The sequence below is a fragment of the Thalassophryne amazonica genome, chromosome 7, assembly GCF_902500255.1.
Source record: "Thalassophryne amazonica chromosome 7, fThaAma1.1, whole genome shotgun sequence".
NCBI classification, from domain to species: Eukaryota; Metazoa; Chordata; class Actinopteri; order Batrachoidiformes; family Batrachoididae; genus Thalassophryne; species Thalassophryne amazonica.
In genome coordinates, this window is record NC_047109.1 from 21,395,884 (window position 1) to 21,419,969 (window position 24,086).

The window sequence follows — 24,086 nt, forward strand, 5'->3', positions numbered from 1 at the left end:
GATAAGCGGTTCAAGGTGAGTGAGTGAGTGAGTGAGTGAGTGAGTGAGTGAGTGAGTGAGTGAGTGAGTGAGTGAGTGAGTGAGTGAGTGAGTGAGTGAGTGAGTGCTTTCCTCTCTTCACCATTCTTTCATGTGTACTCTTTGCAGTCTAGAGTAATCTAGAGTAAATTCTGAATTTATCCTCAACATGACTTATTTTAGCACTCTTGTTTTTTCTGTCCCATCAGCAAACGTCAGGGTTCAGCTCTCATCCTGCTTTCTCTTTCTACAGATGAGGACAAAATTATTAGCCCCTGTATGAAATTTAATGTTTTATTAAAATTTTCGCAGTGTGTTTTTAACAGAGCAAGGAATTCTCAACATAGCATTTCTAAACATCCGAGTTTTATTTTGGATGATTACATTATTTAAATTTGCAAAGAAAAAGTTATTTCATAAAAAACAAAAATTACCAGGGTCAAAATTGTGACCCCCCCCCCCCGCGATGCTAATGTCGAATTGTGTATAATTTTTGCTCTGTAACAGCCTACAGGCATTTGTCATTTTCAGCAAGTCTCAGACATGTCTTCTGAGGAATCCCAGCCCATTCATCTTTGGCAAATCCCTCAAGCTCTGACAGGTGTTGGGTTGTAATTCATGATTTTTCTCGGTTTAATTGGGAGCGAACTCAGAAGACTCAAAAACTGATAGGAAACGGACTTCAATTTTGGATGTTGTATTGAAAAGATGCCTTCACTAAACAGAGAGCTACCACTTCAATTCGCAAACTGAACACAGCGTTCTGCCTGCACTGCTGCCATCCCCCTCAGCGTGGATCAGTAAAGCTGCGTGATTTGTTGAAAGATCTTGCATTTTGACCTTTATATGAGGTGACTGCTCGCGTTGTATTAAACAGTATGTGTAAAAATAAAACTGTGTTTTGTCCGTGTAGCGTGGTAAGCAGAAGAACAGTATGCATCATGGCTTTCCAAAGGAGATATGAAATTATTATTATTATCGTTATTTGTAGAAGGAGATATAAAGTTATTCTTATTGTTATTATACACTCAACAAAAATATAAACGCAACACTTTTGGTTTTGCTCCCATTTTGTATGAGATGAACTCAAAGATCTAAAACTTTTTCCACATACACAATATCACCATTTCCCTCAAATATTGTTCACAAACCAGTCTAAATCTGTGATAGTGAGCACTTCTCCTTTGCTGAGATAATCCATCCCACCTCACAGGTGTGCCATATCAAGATGCTGATTAGACACCATGATTAGTGCACAGGTGTGCCTTAGACTGCCCACAATAAAAGGCCACTCTGAAGGTGCAGTTTTATCACACAGCACAATGCCACAGATGGCGCAAAATTTGAGGGAGCGTGCAGTTGCCATGCTGACAGCAGGAATGTCAACCAGAGCTGTTGCTCGTGTATTGAATGTTCATTTCTCTACCATAAGCCGTCTCCAAAGGCGTTTCAGAGAATTTGGCAGTACATCCAACCAGCCTCACAACCGCAAACCACGTGTAACCACACCAGCCCAGGACCTCCACATCCAGCATGTTCACCTCCAAGATCGTCTGAGACCAGCCACTCGGACAGCTGCTGAAACAATCGGTTTGCATAACCAAAGAATTTCTGCACAAACTGTCAGAAACCATCTCAGGGAAGCTCATCTGCATGCTCGTCGTCCTCATCGGGGTCTCTACCTGACTCCATCGTCGTAACCGACTTGAGTGGGCAAATGCTCACATTCGCTGGCATTTGGCACGTTGGAGAGGTGTTCTCTTCACGGATGAATCCCGGTTCACACTGTTCAGGGCAGATGGCAGACAGCGTGTGTGGCGTCGTGTGGGTGAGCGGTTTTCTGATGTCAATGTTGTGGATTGAGTGGCCCATGGTGGCGGTGGGGTTATGGTATGGGCAGGCGTCTGTTATGGACGAAGAACACAGGTGCATTTATTGATGGCATTTTGAATGCACAGAGATACCGTGACGAGATCCTGAGGCCCATTGTTGTGCCATACATCCAAGAACATCACCTCATGTTGCAGCAGGATAATGCACGGCCCCATGTTGCAAGGATCTGTACACAATTCTTGGAAGCTGAAAATGTCCCAGTTCTTGCATGGCCGGCATACTCACCGGACATGTCACCCATTGAGCATGTTTGGGATGCTCTGGACTGGCGTATACGACAGCGTGTACCAGTTCCTGCCAATATCCAGCAACTTCGCACAGCCATTGAAGAGGAGTGGACCAACATTCCACAGGCCACAATTGACAACCTGATCAACTCTATGCAAAGGAGATGTGTTGCACTGCATGAGGCAAATGGTGGTCACACCAGATACTGACTGGTATCCCCCCCAATAAAACAAAACTGCACCTTTCAGAGTGGCCTTTTATTGTGGACAGTCTAAGGCACACCTGTGCACTAATCATGGTGTCTAATCAGCATCTTGATATGGCACACCTGTGAGGTGGGATGGATTATCTCAGCAAAGGAGAAGTGCTCACTATCACAGATTTAGACTGGTTTGTGAACAATATTTGAGGGAAATGGTGATATTGTGTATGTGGAAAAAGTTTTAGATCTTTGAGTTCATCTCATACAAAATGGGAGCAAAACCAAAAGTGTTGCATTTATATTTTTGTTGAGTGTATAAAGTTAGCAAAGTAGCAAATTGGCCATGAGACATACTGCCCCAACACAGGTTTTCAATGAGCTTCAAGTCAGGGCTTTCTGCAGGCCAGTCAGCAATGCTCACTTTGATCTTGTGGATGTATTTCTTCACCAGGCGCAATGTATATTTTGGGTCGTTGTCATGTTGAAAGACAAAGCAAGTCATGTTGATGAGCCAGACCCAGTTTTGCTGCTGATTACTTAATGTTTTCTTTCAAAAATTTCATATATCTCTCTTTCTTTATGATTCCTTGCACCTTGGAAGATTCCCAGTTCCAGATGCACTGAAGCATCCTCGTAGCATATTACTTTCACTGCCGTGTTTCACTGCGAGGGACAATGTTCTTTCGATTATACACCTCTTCCTTCTTTCACCAAACATAAGCAGTGTCTCTCTGGCCAAAGAAGTTTAATTTCATCTCATCTGACCAATGGACACACGTCCATTATGCTTACTCGAGTTGTTTTAATCATTTTTTCATTTTGTCTTGAAGTTGTCTCTTCTGCAGAAATAGTTTTTCTTGGTCTGCAAACTCACAATCCATTCCTGTCCACGACTCTAGTGATAGTCTTCTTTGAGACTACAATTCCTCACTTGGTTACGTCAATCTCTAGTGTCTTGCCAGTTGTCCTGCGTTCTTTATGGCCCAGTCACATGGCATACGATGATTCCTGAACGAAGGGAAAAAGTAAAAAAGTCACAATTCATTGAGAAAAGGTGGACGAAAGGGCTTTATCACCGAACAGTCTGCAAAGCAAGAGCGCAAAAGGGACGAAAGAGGAACTTAACAAAACCGAAGCTAACGATCTCTATGCTTTAAATTAAACATGCCACAGCTGGAGCAGTGTGTGTCTGCATCTCTGAGTTCCAGGACTCGGGGCTGGGACGGAGCTCATAGCACCCGAGTCCTGGAGAAACTGCAAACAGAAGTTGTGGAGCATCAACAAATCAAAAAGTTTAAACTAATTTCTTTTGATTTTTTTTCTCAAGTGACAGCTCAAACCCTTACTGATGTTTTTATACTGTGTGTACATTGGAAGATAATCCTCAATTTTAAGTTGATTTTGCAAGCTTTGTGCATTACAACATTAACACCCTTGTCACACCTTGATGATTTAGCCAGTGTATGATGACCATATTTAAAATGTTAGCATACGCTGGCCTACATCTAAGAAGTTATGGGTACGTTTTTTTATAAGTTAAGAGCACATTAAACCACGCCGATATACGCCGTAATATGTAGAGTACCTTGAAAGATTTTGGACATGCACAATATTTTCAACATAAGTTGTAGGTAAGTTATGCGATTGTTGACACATATTTCTTGTAATTTACTCAGAAGTCGAAATAAGTCCATTAATGCTGTCCATTCATTGGCTGAAAGCTGCAGTCTTCACGCAAACAGATTGTTTCAAATATTAAAACCATTCACACATGGCGTAAATATAAAGTCTTAATCTTACCTCTTCGTTTCCGTCCGATTCATCATCACAGCCTGACGAAAACGTCCACATAAAGTAAAGAAAATTATGTCTGAAAATACTTTGTGGTTGGAAATGTAGCAAGTCCCTCTGTGGTTTTTCTGCTCCACGTGCGTTTCTCAGTCTGAGGATGCCTGTGTTGCGATCAAACCGCGACACCAGCGCTTTGAAAGAGTCACAGCACTTCATTCATTCATGGCAGCATTTACCACAGCCATCATTTGACTCATCAGCATTCTGCATGCAATGAAAATAAATCCCATCATTCACCAAGACAAAAATAAAATAAAATATTGTTAATCTGTTTGCATTAGTGTGGAGAAGAGACACTGTGCAACAGTGTACACGCGCTCGCTAACGTGCTTGTCAATATTTAAGTGTTCCACCTGCCAAACAAAGGCGTTCTGCCAGCGGTAGAAATGCAAACCAAGACAGATTTAACTATTCTGACCCTCACTACAGTGTGCAGTACCAACCCGAACCACTCGGTGGAAACGGGACTGTCAGCATATGCTGGCTAAATCGTCAAGGTGTGACAGCTGCATAATTTAGTCAACATATGCCCGCTTATGCCTGCCTTTTTAATACGGTTGTCATACGCTGGTAACATTGTCAAGGTGTGACAGAGCCCTAAAACATATTATTGCACAAAAATGTCACATCTTAAGGGGGCTAATAACTTTGACACTGGTAGTTTTTGGTTTTTGCAGATGACGTGGTCCTGCTGGCTTCATCAGCCTGTGACCTCCAGCACTCACTTTGATCGGTTTGGTTTCTTTGTGCAAAGTAAAATAATGTAAGCATCCAAAATAAAACTAGGATGTTTAGAAATGCTGTGTTGAAAATTCCTTGCTTTGTTAAAAATGCACTTTGTAGAATTTTAAAGAAAACATCAAACTTCATAGGGGACCTGATAATTTTGTCCTCATCTGTACATCTGGAGTTGTGTCAGGAAGGTAGGTAGTGAAGGTGGCGTTAAGGTGGCTTATCTTCCCCTGCAGTATGTTCACCCATAGCTGGTCAGAGCGATTAATCTTCCTGTGATTTCACCTGAGTCATCATTAGACACTGTAGTACTGAAATGTGCCTGCAGAGGGCAGTGTCTTATAACCTACAAACTTGTCCAGTAGGGTTGTAGAAAGTAAGTATGTATGAGCATTCTCGCTTGTTTCCATTTCTCTGTCACTTGTCGATCATATTTCTTTAATACTTTGATCTCTCACCCCCCCCCCCCCCCGCCTCTCTCTCTCATCTTTCAGGCAGAGTACGTCCAGCTGGTGACAGAGCTCAGAATGACACGAGCCATCCAGCCTCAGATAAATGCCTTCTTGCAAGGGTTCCACACCTTCATCCCCCCCTCGCTCGTCCAGCTTTTTGATGAATATGAATTGGTTAGTTGTCCTCCTCCATCCTTTTGGTCTTTCTCCAAGTTTGCTTTCCTCTCCTCACCGTTCTTTCATGTGTCCTCTTTTGCAGTCACTGTTTTCCTTCTCTGCCTTTTCACTAAGCGCTCACACAAGGGTTGTGTTATATTTGTGTTAGGGGTACCGGAGAGAGCATTACTTTAATACTGTGGTCACTGTGAAGCCTTTTAACCTCCAAAACTTAAATCAGCTGCATATCGTGAGTTATCTGCAAACCGTGAATTGCAAAACATGAATACTGGAAAAATACCTCCCGTAACGTGAACGCACATCTCGCAAAATGTGAATTTCTTCACAGATTGGTATATGTGCCAGTGGTCTGAAACTACCGTCTGTGGGATTATGACTGCATGCACTTTCATTGCACCATGGGCCTTTGTGCCACCCCTTGACGTGCGCGTTGGTTAGACTCTTTCATATTTACTATTAGTGGGTGATCAATCCAGCGCTTGGTGAATTCTGCTTCTTGTAGTAATGAGAATTTTCCGTGGATTTGCAGATTTCAGAGTTTTTCTGGGTTTCTGGGCCATATCTGAGATCACTGTAAAAAAAAAACCTGTGCCAATTCAACATGTAGATCCACCTTGGATTTGCTGTGGCAACCCCGAGTGCAAACAAGGGAGCAACCTAAGGAACTTACTTACATCTGAGATCACTGTAATTCTGTTGAGAATAAATTTGGAGGGGTGGTGCAGTGTGGGTCATCCGTGTGAGTTAAATCTTTCCTCATATGCATGGGAACCATAATAGTGCTGCTGAAACTGCAAGATAACACACGCATCATCATTGGTTACTTTTTCTTCAACACCGAACTTTCAGCCAATTAGAATCTCTGTAAATCTGAAGTCACTGAAAGTACCCGGACTTGGACATTTTGAGTTTTGGCAAGTTTTAGCTTTCGAGCTAAAACTTTAACATGGCCAAAATTACAGAGATGACCACGTTAAAGACATCGATAGTGGTGTAAAAATAGGTTCAAGTGGACATGTTTGGACCGGGAGGTAGACGTGGACAAAGGCAAGACTTGGTGAATTCGTTAGCAAGGTTTAGCTTCCAGGTAAAGCCCTCTGCAAGTTATGTTTGGATTTCATCAACAAAACATTGGAAGAACAATGCAAGACGAAGAAACGTCATCAAAGTTAATATTAAATGCACTAATCTGCCCGGGTCCAGAAGAGTTCAGAACAGGCGCAGTGAGCCCCAAAGCCCACAGCAGAAAGGGGGAGTGCTGACTAGGGATGGGTATCGTTAAGATTTTATCGATATCGCTTATCGATCTGATTCCTTATCAATACTGCTTGTGAATATTTTGTGTAGTAAAAGTAGGCTTTACAGGTTTTCTATGTCAGCGGGTCAAAGAGCTTTTTCTTATCGTGCGCCTGCTCTGTGGAACGATCTTCCTGCAACCATGAGGCAGTCGGAGTCCATGGACATTTTTAAGTCAAGACTCAAAATCTATTTTTATTCTCTTTCTTATGAATAGTTTTTGTTTGATCTGTTTTATTCTTTTTCTTCTGTTTTTAATGATGTTTTAATTTTTTAATTTTTATTATTTATTTTAATTTTTTATGCTGAACTGTTCTGTGTGAGGTGCCTTGAGACAGCTTTTGTTGTGATTTGGCACTTTATAAGCTGATTAAATTGAAATTGAACAACATTTTATTGAGTCTTAAAGTAAATAAATATGAAATTGGTTAGTGGATCCTTAAACTCTGGACATAATAAACTCTACGTGGTTGATCCTTGATCTCTGGACATAAACAGAAATAAAATCTGTAGTTTTTGTCAAAAGCATTTTGTTTCAGACATTATAGGCATGAATGTCTTTCCATACATCTGAGCTCTTGCAGCTGGCTGTGCTGCACGAATGCAGCGCGTCTCATTTTGCGAGGAAAAATCATTTTAGTTGATTGTAGTTTCTTGTCTGTATTACAACGTTTGTAAGAGGTGTCATTTTATTTAAAGCGGCAATTTGTTTTGAAGTTATTAATTCCAACCAGACTGTGTCAGCAGAGAGCCGCGCAGTGTTTGGAGCTGTGCCAACGGAACGGAGGACGATTCTCGTTTCTTGACTACAACAAAACAAGAGTCCCAGTTAGTGACTTTAATACACACAAAAGTGACTCATGATATTGTAATGGCTTTGAGAGGGGTTAAGAAGCGGACCTACCACTTCTGAAGAGCAGCGAATCAAAGAACCAATGAGTTAGTGGATCGAAGCATTGCTTCATTGATTCAGGCTTCAGACTGGAGTTGTGCTGCAGAAACGGTTGATTACAGAGCTGCTGCAGGGTCTGCAATCAACGTTGAGGAATGATCGTTTTCCCGACAAACACACTCAAAAACAACGGCTGGTCGAAGGACCGATAAGGGAATCGTTAAGCAAAAAGGCTATTGATATCAGTGGATCGATTCATTTCTTAACGATAGTCGAAAAGAACTGGTTCTCGATACCCAACCCTAGTGATGGCACCGGTCAGCGAGCGAACATCCAGTGCTCAGGTGCATGTCCAGTAATTCTATTCATACAATTAAAATTTGTTTCCAAGCACTGAAAGTGTTAAGTGTGGCACAGTTATTTACACTGTGCATGTACTGAAGTGAAATTCAAGGTTGTAAAACCAGCGGTTTTATACGGATTTTCGTCAAAAATTGTTTCCACGTTCCATTTATTTCGTCATATAAAACCACTAACTTAAAAAAACTCATGAATTTTATGACTTTATTTTGACACGAAACGCGCTTTTTCTTAAAGCGTGACTGTGTGGAGAAAACAAACGAACCCTTCCTCTTCTTTTGTGGCAAATAATGGCAGTCGGCATTATTGTTGCATTGCTGCCACCTGCTGCATCAGTCCATTATAGCAGGACTAAATTCTCTCAATGAGTCCAGTGTCTTTCAAGAAAAAAAGCAAACACTTTCCCCCCTTACTTGAGCTTGTGGCTAAAATACTTCAGAAATGTCTTTCAGGTTTTACAATTGATTTCCTTCAGTTTGTACTCTTTAAGTGGGCTGTTGTGGCTGTGTCAGCTACGAGTGATGAACTCCGGGCTGGCTGTGAGCAGTGAAAGCCAGGCCGGCTGTGTGTGGAGCTCTGCTCTGGGGCGAGAAGGCAAGGCCTGGGAGGCTTGGAGTGGTGGTTGATGTTGGAGTGCTTTGTTGCCGTGGAAGTCTGTCAAAGGCGCAGGGACGTGGAGGTCCTGCAGAACACACAGTTCAACATGGACAAAGATAAAGAGATGTGGATGCCCCCTGAAGACGTCATGGGGTAGCCTGGCACTACTGTGGCCGAAGCGATCTCGGCTATCTGTGCGTCCTGTTGATCATTCTATCTGTAGTACTGTTCAACTGCCACTTTTAATTTTGCTCCATCAGCAACTGACTGTAGGTGTGGGATCCAGTCGCTTAGTGTGGAAATTAAGGCAGAAAATCTGCTATGTGACAGTGTAGAGTGTGTGAAAGGGAGAGAAATTTTTCCTATTGAAACTGTGTCCTGTACTCATAAAGCATCTAGAGGTTCATGTTATTAAAACTTTAGTGTGAAGCCAGCTGGGAAATACATTCCCTCCTGCGTGTCCTGAGTCCTCCCTGGTGCCTCCTCTCAGTTGGACGTGCCTGGAAGACTTCCCTAGAATAATGACTAGGGACATCCTCAACACATGCCTGAACCACCTCAGCTGGCTTCTTTTAATGGCCAGCAGCAGCTCTACTCTGTGTCCCTCCTGGATATTTGAGCTTCTCACCCTGTCCAGGAGTGTAAGCCCAGATACCTGAAGTGGAATCTCATTTCTGCCACCTGAATCCATGTTCTTGTTTTTTTGATCATTACTCAATGTTCACGACCACAGGTGAGGATAGGAGCATAAATCAACTGGTAAATTGAGACTTTTCCCTTCTGGCTTAGTGCTTTCTTCACCATGACGGCTCAGTACAGTGTCCACAGGACATCAGATGCAGCCCCAATCTGTCTGTCAGTCTCACGCTCCAACTTACCCCCACTCGTGTACAAGAACTCAAGATACATAAACTATTCAACTTGGGCAAAAAACTCTCCCCTGACCCAGAGGGAACAATTTACCATTTTCCAACAGAGAACCATGGTCTCAAATTTGGAGGTGCTGATCCTTATTCCAGTTAGGGCTGTCATGATTAGGAATTTCTGGAGACGATTAATTGTCAGACAAATAATTGATGAATATATTGTCTATTTTTTTTTCCCTTTATATTGTACTATCGTAGTATAATTGCACAACTCTGGAAAAACGTTTGGCTTCTTTGAGTGGAGAAACTGGGAATAGTGCAACATTTCTATTTTTATCTTCATTTTACATATAGTCCCAACTTTTTCTGATTTGTGGTTATTTCTGTTTCTGAAATTACAGAACTGCTATAAAGAAAAGTGTGAACATTTTGCATTTTAAAACTTTGCGGAGCAAATGCAAACACCAAACGCTTATAAAGAAGGAAAAAAATACATGTGCAGGAAAACTTAACAGAACAATGCAGTCTGATTTGACTCCCCATATTTTTTTTTTTTTGTATAAATAAATCAGAATACAATAAGAGGCAACTCACTTTGAAATGAATAAAACATATAGCTGCAGCTTAATAACTTTGAAAAATAAGAGAAATCAGCAGCTTGTATTTTTATTCTGACTCCAGTTCATTTTAGTGTGATGATGTCATCCTTTTTTCTCCTTATCAGCTTAAACACTACATTAAGCTCAAGATTGAATAAATACATACCTTTGGAAAATAACAGCTGTTAAAGTTCAGAGTTCTCACCTGCTTTTTGTGATCTGTGCGTCTGAACATTACTGCACAGCTTCTCCACAGCAGGGGTTTTTTTTTTACCCGTGTATGCGTAATTTTTGCTCAGTTCATTTATATATTCTCATTTTTTAAGGATATTTGACCACCAACACGGATTGGTTTTGTTTTGTTTGTTTTTTTAACATGTTCACTTGGGTTAAAATCTTATCTCTCTGCTCCGTGTTAGATGTCTCACGTCCACTCATGGTTCTCAGTAGAATGTAATGTCAGTAGAATGTAACATCTCGTGCCTCTGGAATCTCCATCCCCCACCCCCTCCCTCCCTCCCTCGCAGTCTGCAGCGTGCGTGCGCGCACACACACACACACGCACAGAGAGAAAGCTCCTTCGGTAAACTGCGCATAGACGGCTTTGAACAAGATGACCACTGTTTTAATCGGCCGTCTTATACAAAATTTGAACGTCCAGATGACGGCAGGACGGCTCACTGCATAAAACTATGAATTGAGAGAAAAACAAAGACTGAAATAAAATAAATGACTCATCGACCACTAAATTAGTTGTTGACAATTTCAATAGTCGTTGTAGCACTTAAAACTGAAATGCATCCACAGCGGTGCCGTGGTACATTGCTTTGGAACCAGAACCTCCTTGCCCTCCATGTTATTATCCTTGCCTTGCTAACCATCCGACCGAGACGAGAGGGAAACAGAGTGAGCAAGTGTCGCAGTGGGGCTGTGATGCTGCGTGCGGCTGCTGCTGCGGCACAATGACATCAGATTCTGAGTTGTTTTATGCAGCTTTGTGGATAAAATAAATAATTCATTGTAATCACGAATATGAAAAATATTCCCGAATGTACAAGATAAAAATAATCGCAATTGGCAAATATTGTATTAATTATGACTGCCCTAATTCCAGTCATTTTACACTTAACTTAAAACCCAATGTACATCACCGGTCACCGTCTGTTGAAGCCAGCGGAACCACATCATCTGCAAAAATACCTTAGTGCAGCATTTGATTTGGTTGGTCATTCTATATTGTTGGATAAACTTGACAGTTATTTTGGTATCACTGGTTGGGTTCTCAATGGTTGACATCATATTGATCTAACCAGTCTCAGTCGTGTTGTACAACATTACTTGCATCAAAACTTGCTCAGATAAAATGTAGGGTACCACAGGGTTCTGTATTAGGCCCTTTCCTGTTCTCCTTTACATTGCACCTCTTGGATGGATGTTGTAACGCTGTGGAATTACTTTTCACTGTTATGCAGATACTCTACATGCTGATTAATGCAAACAATCTCTCTCGAAACAGGAGTCTAGTGGATTGTAAATGGACTGCATTTATATAGCACTTTTCCATCGGCATCAGATGCTCAAAGTGCTTTACAAATAATGCCCCACATTCAATAATATTCAATAATGCCATACAAGCCAGAACTACACACCGGGATCAATAGAGGATTAAAGAGGCCCTTAGTGAATTTCCAGTCAGGCTGGGATTTGAACCAAGGATCTTCTGGTCTCAAGCCCAATGCCTTAACCACTAGACCACCACCGCCCTGTCTGACATCAGTGAAAAACTGGATGTCCTGTAATTTCTTACATAAGTTCACGCAACTGTGGCAATGGTTATTGGTCCTGCAAGACACAAACACCAGTTTGATCATCTCATGTTAACATTGTATGCATGTGTTATTCACCATGGTAATATAGCAAAAAATCTGGAAGCAATCATCCCACACTGTCCTTTGGCCTACACATTAGAGGAATTATAAAGAATGCTTTCTGTGGCAATGTGGAATGTCGGATCTTGTTCCAAGCTGTTATTGTTTTTTGATTTGTCTGATCCTGCATTTCAGGAGATGTAATAATAAAGTGTTAAATATATTTAGTTGATATCAATGAGTGCATATGCATGTGACAAGCTGTTCATGGCTATTTGTTGACTGATATATTGTGATTTATCTCAAGAATACCGGAAGAGAATTATTGGAATCTTGCCATCATTATGACAGAACCACGTGTGTAAGGGATAGTTTATGTTAAAATTCATGTGTACTTCACACTGAATATATACTGATATGTAAAAGTTTGGGCACCTCTGACGATTTCCATGATTTTCCTTTATAAATCATTGGTTGTTTTGATCAGCAGTTTCAGTTAAATATATAGCAGACAAACACTGATATTTGAGAAGTGAAATGAAGTTGATAGGATTTACAGAAAGTGTGCAATAATTATTTAAACAAAATTAGGCAGGTGCATAAATTTGGGCATCCCAACAGAAAAAAATATACATCAATATTTAGTAGATCCTCCTTTTGCAGAACACAGCCATAACAGCCTCTAAATGCTTCCTATAGCTTCCAGTGAGAGTCTGGATTCTGGCTGAAGGTATTTTGGACCATTCTTCTTTACAAAACATCTCCAGTTCAGTCAGGTTTGTTGGTTTCTGAGCATGGACAGCCCACTTAAAGTCACACAACAGATTTTCAATAATATTTAGGTCTGGGGACTAAGATGGCCATTCCAGAGCATTGTACTTGTTCCTTTGCGTGAATGCCTTAGTAGATTTTGAGCAGTGTTTAGGGTCGTCTTGTTGAAAGATCCAGCCCCAATGCATCTTCAACTTTGTCACTGATTCTTTAACAGTGTTCTCAAGAATCTGCTGCTATTGACTGGAATCTATGTGACTCTCATCTTTAACAAGATTCCCAGTACCTGCACTGGCCACACAGCCCCACAGCATGATGAAACCACCTCCAAATTTTACTGTAGGTAGCAAGTGTTTTTCTTGGAATGCTGTGTTCTTTTTCAGCCATGGATACCGCCCCTTGTTATGTCCAAATAACTCAATTTTAGTTTCATCAGTCCACAGCACCTTATTCCAAAATTAAGCTGGTTTGTCCAAATGTGCTTTAGCATACCCCAAGTGACTCTGTGGCCTGTACGCAGAAAAGGCTTCCTCTGCATTACTCTCTCATCCAACATCTCCTTGTGCAAAGTGTGCTGTATAGTTGAACAATGCACAGAGAAACTATCTGCAACAAGATCATGTTGTAGGTCTTTGGAGCAGGTCTGTGGGTTGACTATGACTGTTGTTGATTTTTTGTGGCCTGCCACTTCAGGCGAGTACTGTGCCTGCGGTCCTCCATTTCCTCACTATGTTCCTCACAGTAGAAACTGACAGCTGAAATCTCTATAAATTCCCTTAAAACATGATGTTGATCTTTGTTTTCAGGTCATTTGAGAGGTGTTTAGAGACGTCCATGTTGCCACTCATTAGAAGAGATGCAAAGAGGAGAAACATTTGTAAATGGCCGCCACCTTAAATACCCTTTCTCATGATTGGATTCACCTGTGTAAGGAGGTCAAGGGTCAGTGAGCTTACCAAACCAATTTTGTGTTCCAATAATTAGTGCTGAATGTTTTAAAATCAATAAAATGACAAGGGTGCCCAAATTTATGCACCTGCCTAATTTTGTTTAAATAATTATTGTACACTTTATGTAAATACTAGAAACTTCATTTCACTTCTCAAATATCAGTGTTTGTCTGCTATATGATATATTTAATTGAAATTTCTGATCCAGACAACCAATGATTTATAAAAGAAAATCATGAAAATTATTAGGGGTGCCCATACCTTTGCATACAACTGTACATTGGATCTACAGTTGAGTTGAACTAAAATGGTTTTCAAGTCTCCAGTTGTCACTACTCTGTGTGTTGGGAGCCTCAGTCTGCATTTGAATGGTCTCTTTTGCTTCGGGCATTTCCTAATGGAGTGAAATGACCCAGAAGTATCAAAGTAGCAGCTGTAATAAGAGTTATTGAAATTCTCTGAATGCTTTGGAAATACATTTCAGTGCTTACTTTTGAATCTGCATTGATTACACCTGACTATCCTTTGCAAAAGGAAAGGTGATACTTTGTTGAAGCCGCCGTATTTAAAGTGAGGCAGTATTCACATTTTTTTTCATTTAAAAATACGAGGTCTATTAGAAAAGTATCCGACCTTATTATTTTTTTCAAAAACCATATGGATTTGAATCACGTGTGATTACATCAGACATGCTTGAACCCTCGTGGGCATGCGAGAGTTTTTTCACGCCTGTCGGTTACATCATTCGCCTGTGGGCAGTCTTTGAGTGAGGAGTCGTCCACCCGCTCGTCGATTTTTTTCATTGTTTAGGAATGGCTCAGAGACTGTTGCTTTGTTTGATAAAAAATTTTTCAAAACTGTAAGGCACAACTGAGTGGACACCATTCAATAAATTCAGCTGGTTTTCGGTAAAAATTTTAACGGCTGATGAGAGATTTTGGTCTGGTAGTGTCGCTTTAAGGACGGTCCACGGCGCCTGACGGCGATCTGCGCTTCGAGGCGGCAGCGTCTCGCCATTTCAAGTTGAAAACTTCCACATTTCAGGCTCTGTTGACGCAGTAAGTCGTCAGAGAACAGAGAACTTTCAGAAGAAGTCGGCATGAGGAGTTTATTCGGACATTCCATTGTTAACGGTCATTTTGTAATGAAAGAACGTGCGGGCAGAGTCGCATGTCGGGCTGGACCCGACCGCGGGGGGTCGCGGCAGGAAAAACACCTCCGTTGGAAATCTTAACGGGCAAGTTGGAACATGCCCAAGCTGTTAAACAATTTCTCAGTTACTCACTTGTTGAAAGCCATTAAAAGCCACCTGAATTCTACAAATGGTTTTCAACACGGAGGTGTTTTTCCTGTCGCGGCGCACACAGATTTGCCGAGTCGTCACGGAAACGACTCGGCGAATTTGCGCGTACATCTTTCATTAAAAAAATGTCCTTAAACAGTGGAATGTCCGCATAAATTCCTCATGCCGGCCTCTTCTGAATCTTCTCTGTTCTCTCACGATGTCCTGGGTGAATTAAGCCTTAAATTAGGATGTTTTCAGCTCGAAACAGGCCGACGACAGCGCCTGGAAGCAACGCGCGCCGTCTCGAGCAGCGTGTGAAACAAAGGAATTCAGCCGAGAGGGCGGGACCACATCTCACTCAAGGCCTGCCCACAGGGAAATGACGTCACCGACACGCGTGAAAAAACTCACGCATGCGCACGAGGGTTCAAGCATGATTGGTGTAATCGCATGTCATTCAAATCCATATAGTTAAAAAAAAAAAATAAAAGGGTCGGTTTATTATCTAAGAGACCTCGTATATATACTACACTCAACAAAAATATAAATGCAACACTTTTGGTTTTGCTCCCATTTTGTATGAGATGAACTCAAAGATCTAAAACTTTTTCCACATACACAATATCACCATTTCCCTCAAATATTGTTCACAAACCAGTCTAAATCTGTGATAGTGAGCACTTCTCCTTTGCTGAGATAATCCATCCCACCTCACAGGTGTGCCATATCAAGATGCTGATTAGACACCACGATTAGTGCACAGGTGTGCCTTAGACTGCCCACAATAAAAGGCCACTCTGAAAGGTGCAGTTTTGTTTTATTGGGGGGGGGGATACCAGTCAGTATCTGGTGTGACCACCATTTGCCTCATGCAGTGCAACACTTCTCTTTCGCATAGAGTTGATCAGGTTGTCAATTGTGGCCTGTGGAATGTTGGTCCACTCCTCTTCAATGGCTGTGCGAAGTTGCTGGATATTGGCAGGAACTGGTACACGCTGTCATATACGCCGGTCCAGAGCATCCCAAACATGCTCAATGGGTGACATGTCCGGTGAGTATGCCGGCCATGCAAGAACTGGGACATTTTCAGCTTCCAAGAATTGTGTACAGATCCTTGCAACATGGGGCCGTGCATTATCCTGCTGCAACATGAGGTGATGTTCTTGGATGTATGGCACAACAATGGGCCTCAGGATCTCGTCCCGGTATCTCTGTGCATTAAAAATGCCATCAATAAAATGCACCTGTGTTCTTCATCCATAACAGACGCCTGCCCATACCATAACCCCACCGCCACCATGGGCCACTCGATCCACAACATTGACATCAGAAAACCGCTCACCCACACGACGCCACACACGCTGTCTGCCATCTGCCCTGAACAGTGTGAACCGGGATTCATTCTTTGCTTATGCAAACTGATTGTTTCAGCAGCTGTCCGAGTGGCTGGTCTCAGACGATCTTGGAGGTGAACATGCTGGATGTGGAGGTCCTGGGCTGGTGTGGTTACACGTGGTCTGCGGTTGTGAGGCTGGTTGGATGTACTGCCAAATTCTCTGAAACGCCTTTGGAGACGGCTAATGGTAGAGAAATGAACATTCAATACACGAGCAACAGCTCTGGTTGACATTCCTGCTGTCAGCATGCCAATTGCATGCTCCCTCAAATCTTGCAACATCTGTGGCATTGTGCTGTGTGATAAAACTGCACCTTTCAGAGTGGCCTTTTATTGTGGGCAGTCTAAGGCACACCTGTGCACTAATCATGGTGTCTAATCAGCATCTTGATATGGCACACCTGTGAGGTGGGATGGATTATCTCAGCAAAGGAGAAGTGCTCACTATCACAGATTTAGACTGGTTTGTGAACAATATTTGAGGGAAATGGTGATATTGTGTATGTGGAAAAAGTTTTAGATCTTTGAGTTCATCTCATACAAAATGGGAGCAAAACCAAAAGTGTTGCGTTTATATTTTTGTTGAGTATATTTCATCAGTGGTAAACACACATCACCAAACACAAACAATACAAATATGTATAGAAATCACATATGAAAAGAATCATTAGTAGTCAGTCCTATAAAGGACCTGAGGCCCAATGGGTCTATGCTTTTGACTAGATAGTGTAGCGTGAAGCAGATGAGGGTCGATGACTACCCTGGATGGGACACCTGACACCCATTTATAGCTGGATGGACTGGGATGGTGCTGATGAAGTGTCTTGTCTGAAAACACAGACAGGTAATCTGGAATCAAACCCCACTGTATATATTGGTTGTTCACCTATGACCCCACAGATCCACCTGCTGTAGCTGATGAAGTGAAATCTGTTATATCTTAAATGAATTACTCAATTTGACTGCTTTGTTAGATTTTATATGCTTTATGGAGTTGCAGTAAAGGGTAGTGAAGTAACATTTATAACCATGTCCATGTTCCAGTCTGCATGACCTAATGCAGTAAGAATGCATGGGTTGAAAATCTGCATTTTGTAGTCCATCTTCAGAACATTGAAGTCTCACTGCGGCAGACTGTTATTAACATTCGCTGTCACTTCATGATATATAGGTGAGGATAAAGTTATTAGCCAAAATAATTATGAATGACATTTATTCTGCTGTTGAATATCAGTTCAAATAGTACTGTGCGATATTGGTGGTACACAATATAAATGGTAGACGTTTGGTCTACAATAGAGATTTGAATTGTGATAACACAAGTTTTACGTTCCAGGAAAACTCTGTGAAACGTCTGTGCTCCTTTGCTGCAGACAAAGTGAAGGGATGAGTAGGGGGTGTTCTGACCTGAGGGGTTTCGAGCAGTGTCTTCTACACTTAGCAGTAAGCAGGGCTGTGAAAACTCCGCGGATCCACGAAATTCCATGGATTTCATCATGGGGGGTGGGGGGGGGTAGTGTTTTACTCTGTAATTGTGATTGTCACTGAGTTTTTAAAATGTCTATTGCAAAGTGTTCTTTTTGTTACGACGTCGTGCAAGGTTTATAAGACCACAGCGGTCCGCGGGCACTGATCTGTGTGTTACAGATACTAATCAGTATCCTTGGATCCACGGAGTTTTGAGGAGAAAAAATGCTGGCTGTTGCGACAGTTGTCGTAAAGCGATACTGGTTGGTTGCTGCGGAGACGCTGTGTGTCTCCTGCGCAAATCTTAAGCTAAACTTAGCATGTGGACAACCTTTAGAGCTCTAAAGTTTTTAAAAGAAGAACTGTGGAGCATGTCTGTGTCACGGACCGACGTCGGACAGAGAGAAGATGGCGAGAAAGACGGTTTGAAAAAGTCTGATAAAGACACAAATCCGTGGAATTGTCACTGGCTTCATCCACACAGCTGAAAGATAAAAGAAACGGGAACACGAACTGTGCCCTCAGAAATCACGGTAAGAATTTTTCTCTCTCTGGAAAATAAACATTTGCTGTTCAAACAGAATTTTAGACAAGATTATGTGACTTTTTTCATTAATCTCGACTTTCTTTCATTGGGAAAAAAAGACTGTGGCCTTGAATGGATTTACATGAATTTACGCAAGAATATAAATTAGTTTTTTATTAATGTAGACTTTTTTATGGGAAAAAGACACTATGGCTTTGAGTGGATTTACAGGAATTTACACACGAGTATGTGACTTTTTTTTTACTATAAGGTATGTTATTAATATTAATATTTTACCATGATTTTCAAAATATTCTACAAGCTTTAGCTGTGGTTGTTGAAATGCTGTAACAGTCTTTTCAGTCTTCATGAATTTCATGTAGTTTAATTGTTCTGAGTTAACGCATAATTTGGTTAACAATTAAAAGGAAAATCATTCTAGGTCCTACTTCCACATCATATTCTGTTATTTCAACATGATCATTGACAGTTCAAATATACTGGGTCATTTAAATATGCACTAATTTTGAGACTTTTTGTTCCAGGAGATGCTAAAAATGTATCATTAGATAAAAAGTTTCTGGGATCCCACGGGGCCAGAGACCCAGGCTCCTGGGGCCCTCTGCCCCCAAGACCCCCTGTAAATTTTTCTCGGATTTCACAATTTTCATTTCATAGCCCTGAGTAAGCTAAACAGGAGTTCTCTCACAGACATGTCTGCTGAACACAGCAAAGCCGTTGTTTATTTTTTCAGTGGACGCTCCAGGCAATGGCGAAGCTTCATCACGACCTGAATCAAACATTTCAGTAAGCGCCACATTAAATAATGCAAGGATTTTTTTAACCGGATGCAGAAAGACAAAAATCAACCAGGGAATGACAATTACCCAGACTGACTTCAATATCAATAAATTAAGCACTTTCATTTATTTATTTTTTTATATTTTGTGTTGCGTTTTGGAAATGAGGGAATGCCTCCATCCTGAGCAGTTCATGTATTCAGAGTGGGTATGCCATCCAGTGTTCAAGAGATGAAACTTAAGCCACTGACCCACATGCGACAACAATGCAAAACATACGTCACTCCTGTTGAAAAACTTACGGAACCAGGGAGAGGTCACTTAAAGTGATATTTTTTCTGGCCATGATCATTTGTGTGCACGTTTTCCTTTAATTGAGCCCTTGAATTAATAAAATGTGCGCACATTTTCCTTTTGTTCAAAATGAACTCCATAATATGAGCTAAATTGTCATCCTCGCGGCGGGGAGACGCTTTGCCCTCAGCATCCTTTTTAATGTGCTTAAACTCCAGATGATGCCATGCTGGGCAGCTGGAGTTCTCTATATGTCCTTGTGCGCCCAAACCATGATATACCCTGACCAGATCCATTTCTAATGGGGAAATGTATTACACTGTCTCCTGGTTTGTTGGCTAACAGCCAACATTTATGTTTAAGACAATATTGATTAATTGAGTGCACGTTTTACAAATTGTGGCCACATTTAAGTAGACCGTGCCCTCAAATGATGCTTAAAATGTGCGCACAGTATAATAAAACGTGCGCACATTCTCTCCACATGCAAAACATTTTGCGATGACACTTCCAGGGCTCCGTTAAAAACTACGTCAGGATGATGAAAGTAAACGTTATTGACTCGCCTGCACAAAGCCCTGACTTGAATCCTTGAATGAAGGAGAATGGGCTGGGATTCTGTTAGCATTGGGCAATTTTAACCCTAGCGGTTTTTGGTTTTTATGAAATAATTTAGTTTCTGTTTGTATAGTAAAATAATGTTATTGTTGTTTTTGTCGTCCTTTCAGCTGCTCTTGTTTTTTTTTTTCATTCTGGCTAGCCACAGCGGATACAGCCAGATCTGCATTGGTATTTGGCACAAGTTTTACACAGGATGCCCTTCCTGATGCAACTCCAGTGTAACCTTGAGAAACACAGATGGCCGCTGGTGTTCCAAAGAGGTCTTCCTTCCAAGTACTAACCAGGCCCCGCACTGCATAGTGTCTGAGATCTGACAAGCTCAGGCTGACACAGAGCAGATCGGCTGCTAGAGTAAAATAATGTAAGCATCCAAAATAAAACTAGGATGTTTAGAAATGCTTTATTGAAGCTTCCTTCCTCTGTTAAAAAAGTACTTGGGAAAAATTTGAAGAAAATGTTAAATTTCAAAGGGGGGGCTAATAATTTTGTCCTCATCTATAGTGTCACCTAAGTGCAGTGTGATTCTCTCTTTGCACCATGAGTGTCTTTTCCCAGGTCCTCCTTTACACTCCTTGGTGTCTTTCTTTCAACTTATGATGTTCTCCATCGAGGTCTAGGAATAGTGGTTAGGAAAGGACATCGGAGCTACAGTCCAAATGCAGCCCATGAAACGCTGTCCTTAAACATCGTACCTTTTTTCATGACAATGATTTCATTGTCTTTGATTAGGTATTTAATAATAATTTAAGCTCATGTTTTGTCACTGTTGTCTCCATTAAGTACATATTTAAATATAAACATTTCTCTGGCAATAAGCTGAAGTATAGTGTTCTTAAAGTTCCACTTTTTTACCATGCATGTGTATGGTAAGAGTCTAACATGATTTTCTGTATTGAAAAGGTTTACTGGTTGGTTGCCTTGTGTTGTGTGTGCACAGGAGCTCCTGCTGTCTGGGATGCCTGAGATCGATGTTCAGGACTGGTACAGGAACACTGAGTACACCAGTGGCTACGACCCTCAGGAGCCAGTCATTGTGGTACGCCTGCAGCCGATAAGTCATTTCTTACATTTTATTGCATTGATGGTCCCTTCTTTAGTTATTTCAATTAATGTGTCCCACTTAGCTTTTCCAAACTTTAATCAATGTGAGTTTCTGCTTAATGCATTCATTTTTAAAATATTAACCATTAGACTCTGAAGGGCATTTTCTCAGTTTTACCATGCCTTAATTAATTATCCTTTTAAGGTACTTGCTTCGGTGTAATGGCCATATGTTGTATATCAAAATGTTCAGAACAGTCTCAGCTTTCTGAATGTGAGACACACATTTGTCTAGAACACTGTATAAAGATATGATCTATTAACAGATATATGGTGAAAGCTAGCCAGGACACAGGAGAGTGTCATTCAGGCTTAAAGGATCAAATAAGTCAACATTTAATAAACTTAGTCAACATCATGTTAAAATGTCTGCAGGTAAGATGTCCAGTTTTCTACTCAGTGTATTTATGATGTGTTCAGTCCTCAGGTCCGACTTCCTGTGGCATTTGAGGCCATTATTCGTGTTAAAACATATCACTCATGCTTGGAATACATGACATTAAAGGAAATGCCTCATCTAGTGCATTGGCCAAGCAGGTTTGTGGTACCACGTAAAGTGCTAAAACAACAGTAGTCCAGTATTAGTATACCACACCATACACAAAAATGTATGATTCCTAGGGTGGCAGCTATGTATAACCAGGTACGAATCAGTGAAGGGTTATGTGGTCAAAATTAAAACATCCTCCAATCATACTGAAAGATATACATATTTTTATGATCATAAAGATTGCAAAAAGGTGTCAATTGGACTGTCTGACAAAATATTTTAGTTATGGGGCAAGAAAAGCAAAAATGGTGACGAAGGTAAATATCAATTGTACAGAGGTTAAAAGTTAAAGTTGTTCCAATTTTGATAAAAACTGATGTAAATCATTCTTATTATTAGAATGATCAGAATTAGAATTGACTGTGTTGAATGTTTAGTCTCCAAAATAAAGGTTAAATAAGGTCTACGCCCAGTGGATTCTTTGAAATCTGTTACCTTATAATGTGATAATAAAGCATAGCAGATTCTTTTTTAAAACACTAAGTAATCCTTTACTGACCCCTGGTATACGGAAATGGGATTGTAAGTGTTGTTTTGCCACCTTAAGTAGTACCAATTAGGGCAAAATGGGCTACGAGCCCATGGACTATGCATGATTGATTGTTGTGAGCTACAGCAGAGATGTGGAGTCTAATTTATTAAATACACATATCTTCTTCTGGCCTTTCTTTCAAAATTAGTTTTCTTAAAGAACCATCAGGTAATATATGTATTTTGCTCTTGTAGTGGTTCTGGGAGACTGTGGAGAGTCTAACCCAAGAGGAAAGGGTTCTACTGCTTCAGTTTGTCACTGGAAGGTTTGTCTGCTCCCCACCCTGGTTCATTATTCAGAAGAGGCTCTGTTGTAAAGACACTGGGGCCTACATTGTGGTTTTGTCCCCCTCTCTCAGTTCCAGGGTCCCTCACGGAGGCTTTGCGTACCTGATGGGTGGCAGTGGCTTACAGAAGTTCACAGTTGCTGCAGTGCCATATACCTCCAACCTACTGCCAACCTCTAGTACCTGGTAAGCAGCGCATTTCTCATTGAGTTTTTTCTTCTTTTTGTCCTGCTGAGAGGATCTATGTGTTCCATGATGTTGCAGCGTCACAGGTTGATACATAACATGAGGAAAGACAGTCCATTAAAAGAGATGGATGCACAATGACAGATGGCCTCAGCTCCAACATGAGCTCAGCACTAGAGGGCAGTATGGTTTTTCTGTGCTATTGACATTGGGTGGGATTGGTGGTGTATTTGATGATCTCAGAGTTGAAAAGGGGAGGTGCATCTCCATGTCCCAGTGTGCAGCAGGTGGGTTCTTCTTGTGTACACGTGGATGCGCCCTGCTCCTCTTCGTGAGCACCCTGCCCTCCCCCACAGAGTTTCACCATGTTGACTGGCTTTGTTTGTTTGTTTGTTTTTTACCTTCTCTCTTCAGTATCAACATGCTGAAACTCCCAGAGTACCCGAACCAGGAGGTTCTCAGAGACCGCCTGCTGGTAGCACTGCACTGTGGCAGCTATGGATACACCATGGCATAACCATCACATCGCTTCCTGCTGCTGCTGCTGCTTGACAGAATATGAATAAGGAGGCGTGTGATTGTGCTGAGGTTCTGCAAACTCTGTCACCTCCTCCTGATTTTGGGAGACAGACTACAGACATCTAGAAAAAAAATCCTTAATTTCAATTGAAACATCCTTTATTCTGAACCTTGTTTCTGTTAGTTTATGAAAAGATTTTATTATATTTAAATATTCATACTTTCATGCTTAACTTTTCTTTTTAAAACAAACATGCTGGAGCACCTTTTTTTCTTTCAGAATTTAATCGACACATTGAAGCAGACAGTGAAATGAAGAATCTTGTCTTCAAAATCTTGTCTTCAGGTGTTATTTGTACTCTTGTCTGCTGGATACATAAGGATGGGAGTAAAATAAAGACAAATCAGTTTAAAATGCAACATTTGCATACATACTGTCAAAGCAACTTAGTGTTAGACTGTCAAAATAATGCATTCATTTCAGTGAATTAGCTGTAGAAAAACAAGCCTGAAAAAAATATGACCAACACAAAGCACTTAGTAGTAAGCTAAGAGCAAGCTACTAAGTGTGGACCGCACAGTGCCACATGCTTCCAGCCTATTGAAACCGCACTCGACCAAGTGTTCAGACATAAACTGAATAAGTCTACCTGCAACTTAATCACTTTTCACAGCAAATATTTTTGTATGTGATTATTTTACATTAATTAATCACAAAGTATGTAATTAATTACATCTATTCTTGTCTAATGTGCACAGATGGTTCTAGTC

General features: G+C 41.1%; 1 protein-coding gene across 1 annotated transcript in view; it reads left to right on the top strand.

Annotated features, from left to right (window-relative positions):
* Positions 1–23,818, top strand: part of hace1 (HECT domain and ankyrin repeat containing E3 ubiquitin protein ligase 1) — a 205,808-nt gene extending 181,990 nt beyond the window's left edge. Inside the window, exons 20-24 of the mRNA XM_034173953.1 lie at positions 5,419–5,550; positions 21,079–21,177; positions 22,519–22,589; positions 22,683–22,796; positions 23,211–23,818. Coding sequence (XP_034029844.1) covers positions 5,419–5,550; positions 21,079–21,177; positions 22,519–22,589; positions 22,683–22,796; positions 23,211–23,313 — 519 coding nt within the window. The 3' untranslated portion in view covers positions 23,314–23,818. The remainder of the gene's footprint in view (positions 1–5,418; positions 5,551–21,078; positions 21,178–22,518; positions 22,590–22,682; positions 22,797–23,210) is intronic.
* Positions 23,819–24,086: the final 268 nt, after the last annotated feature.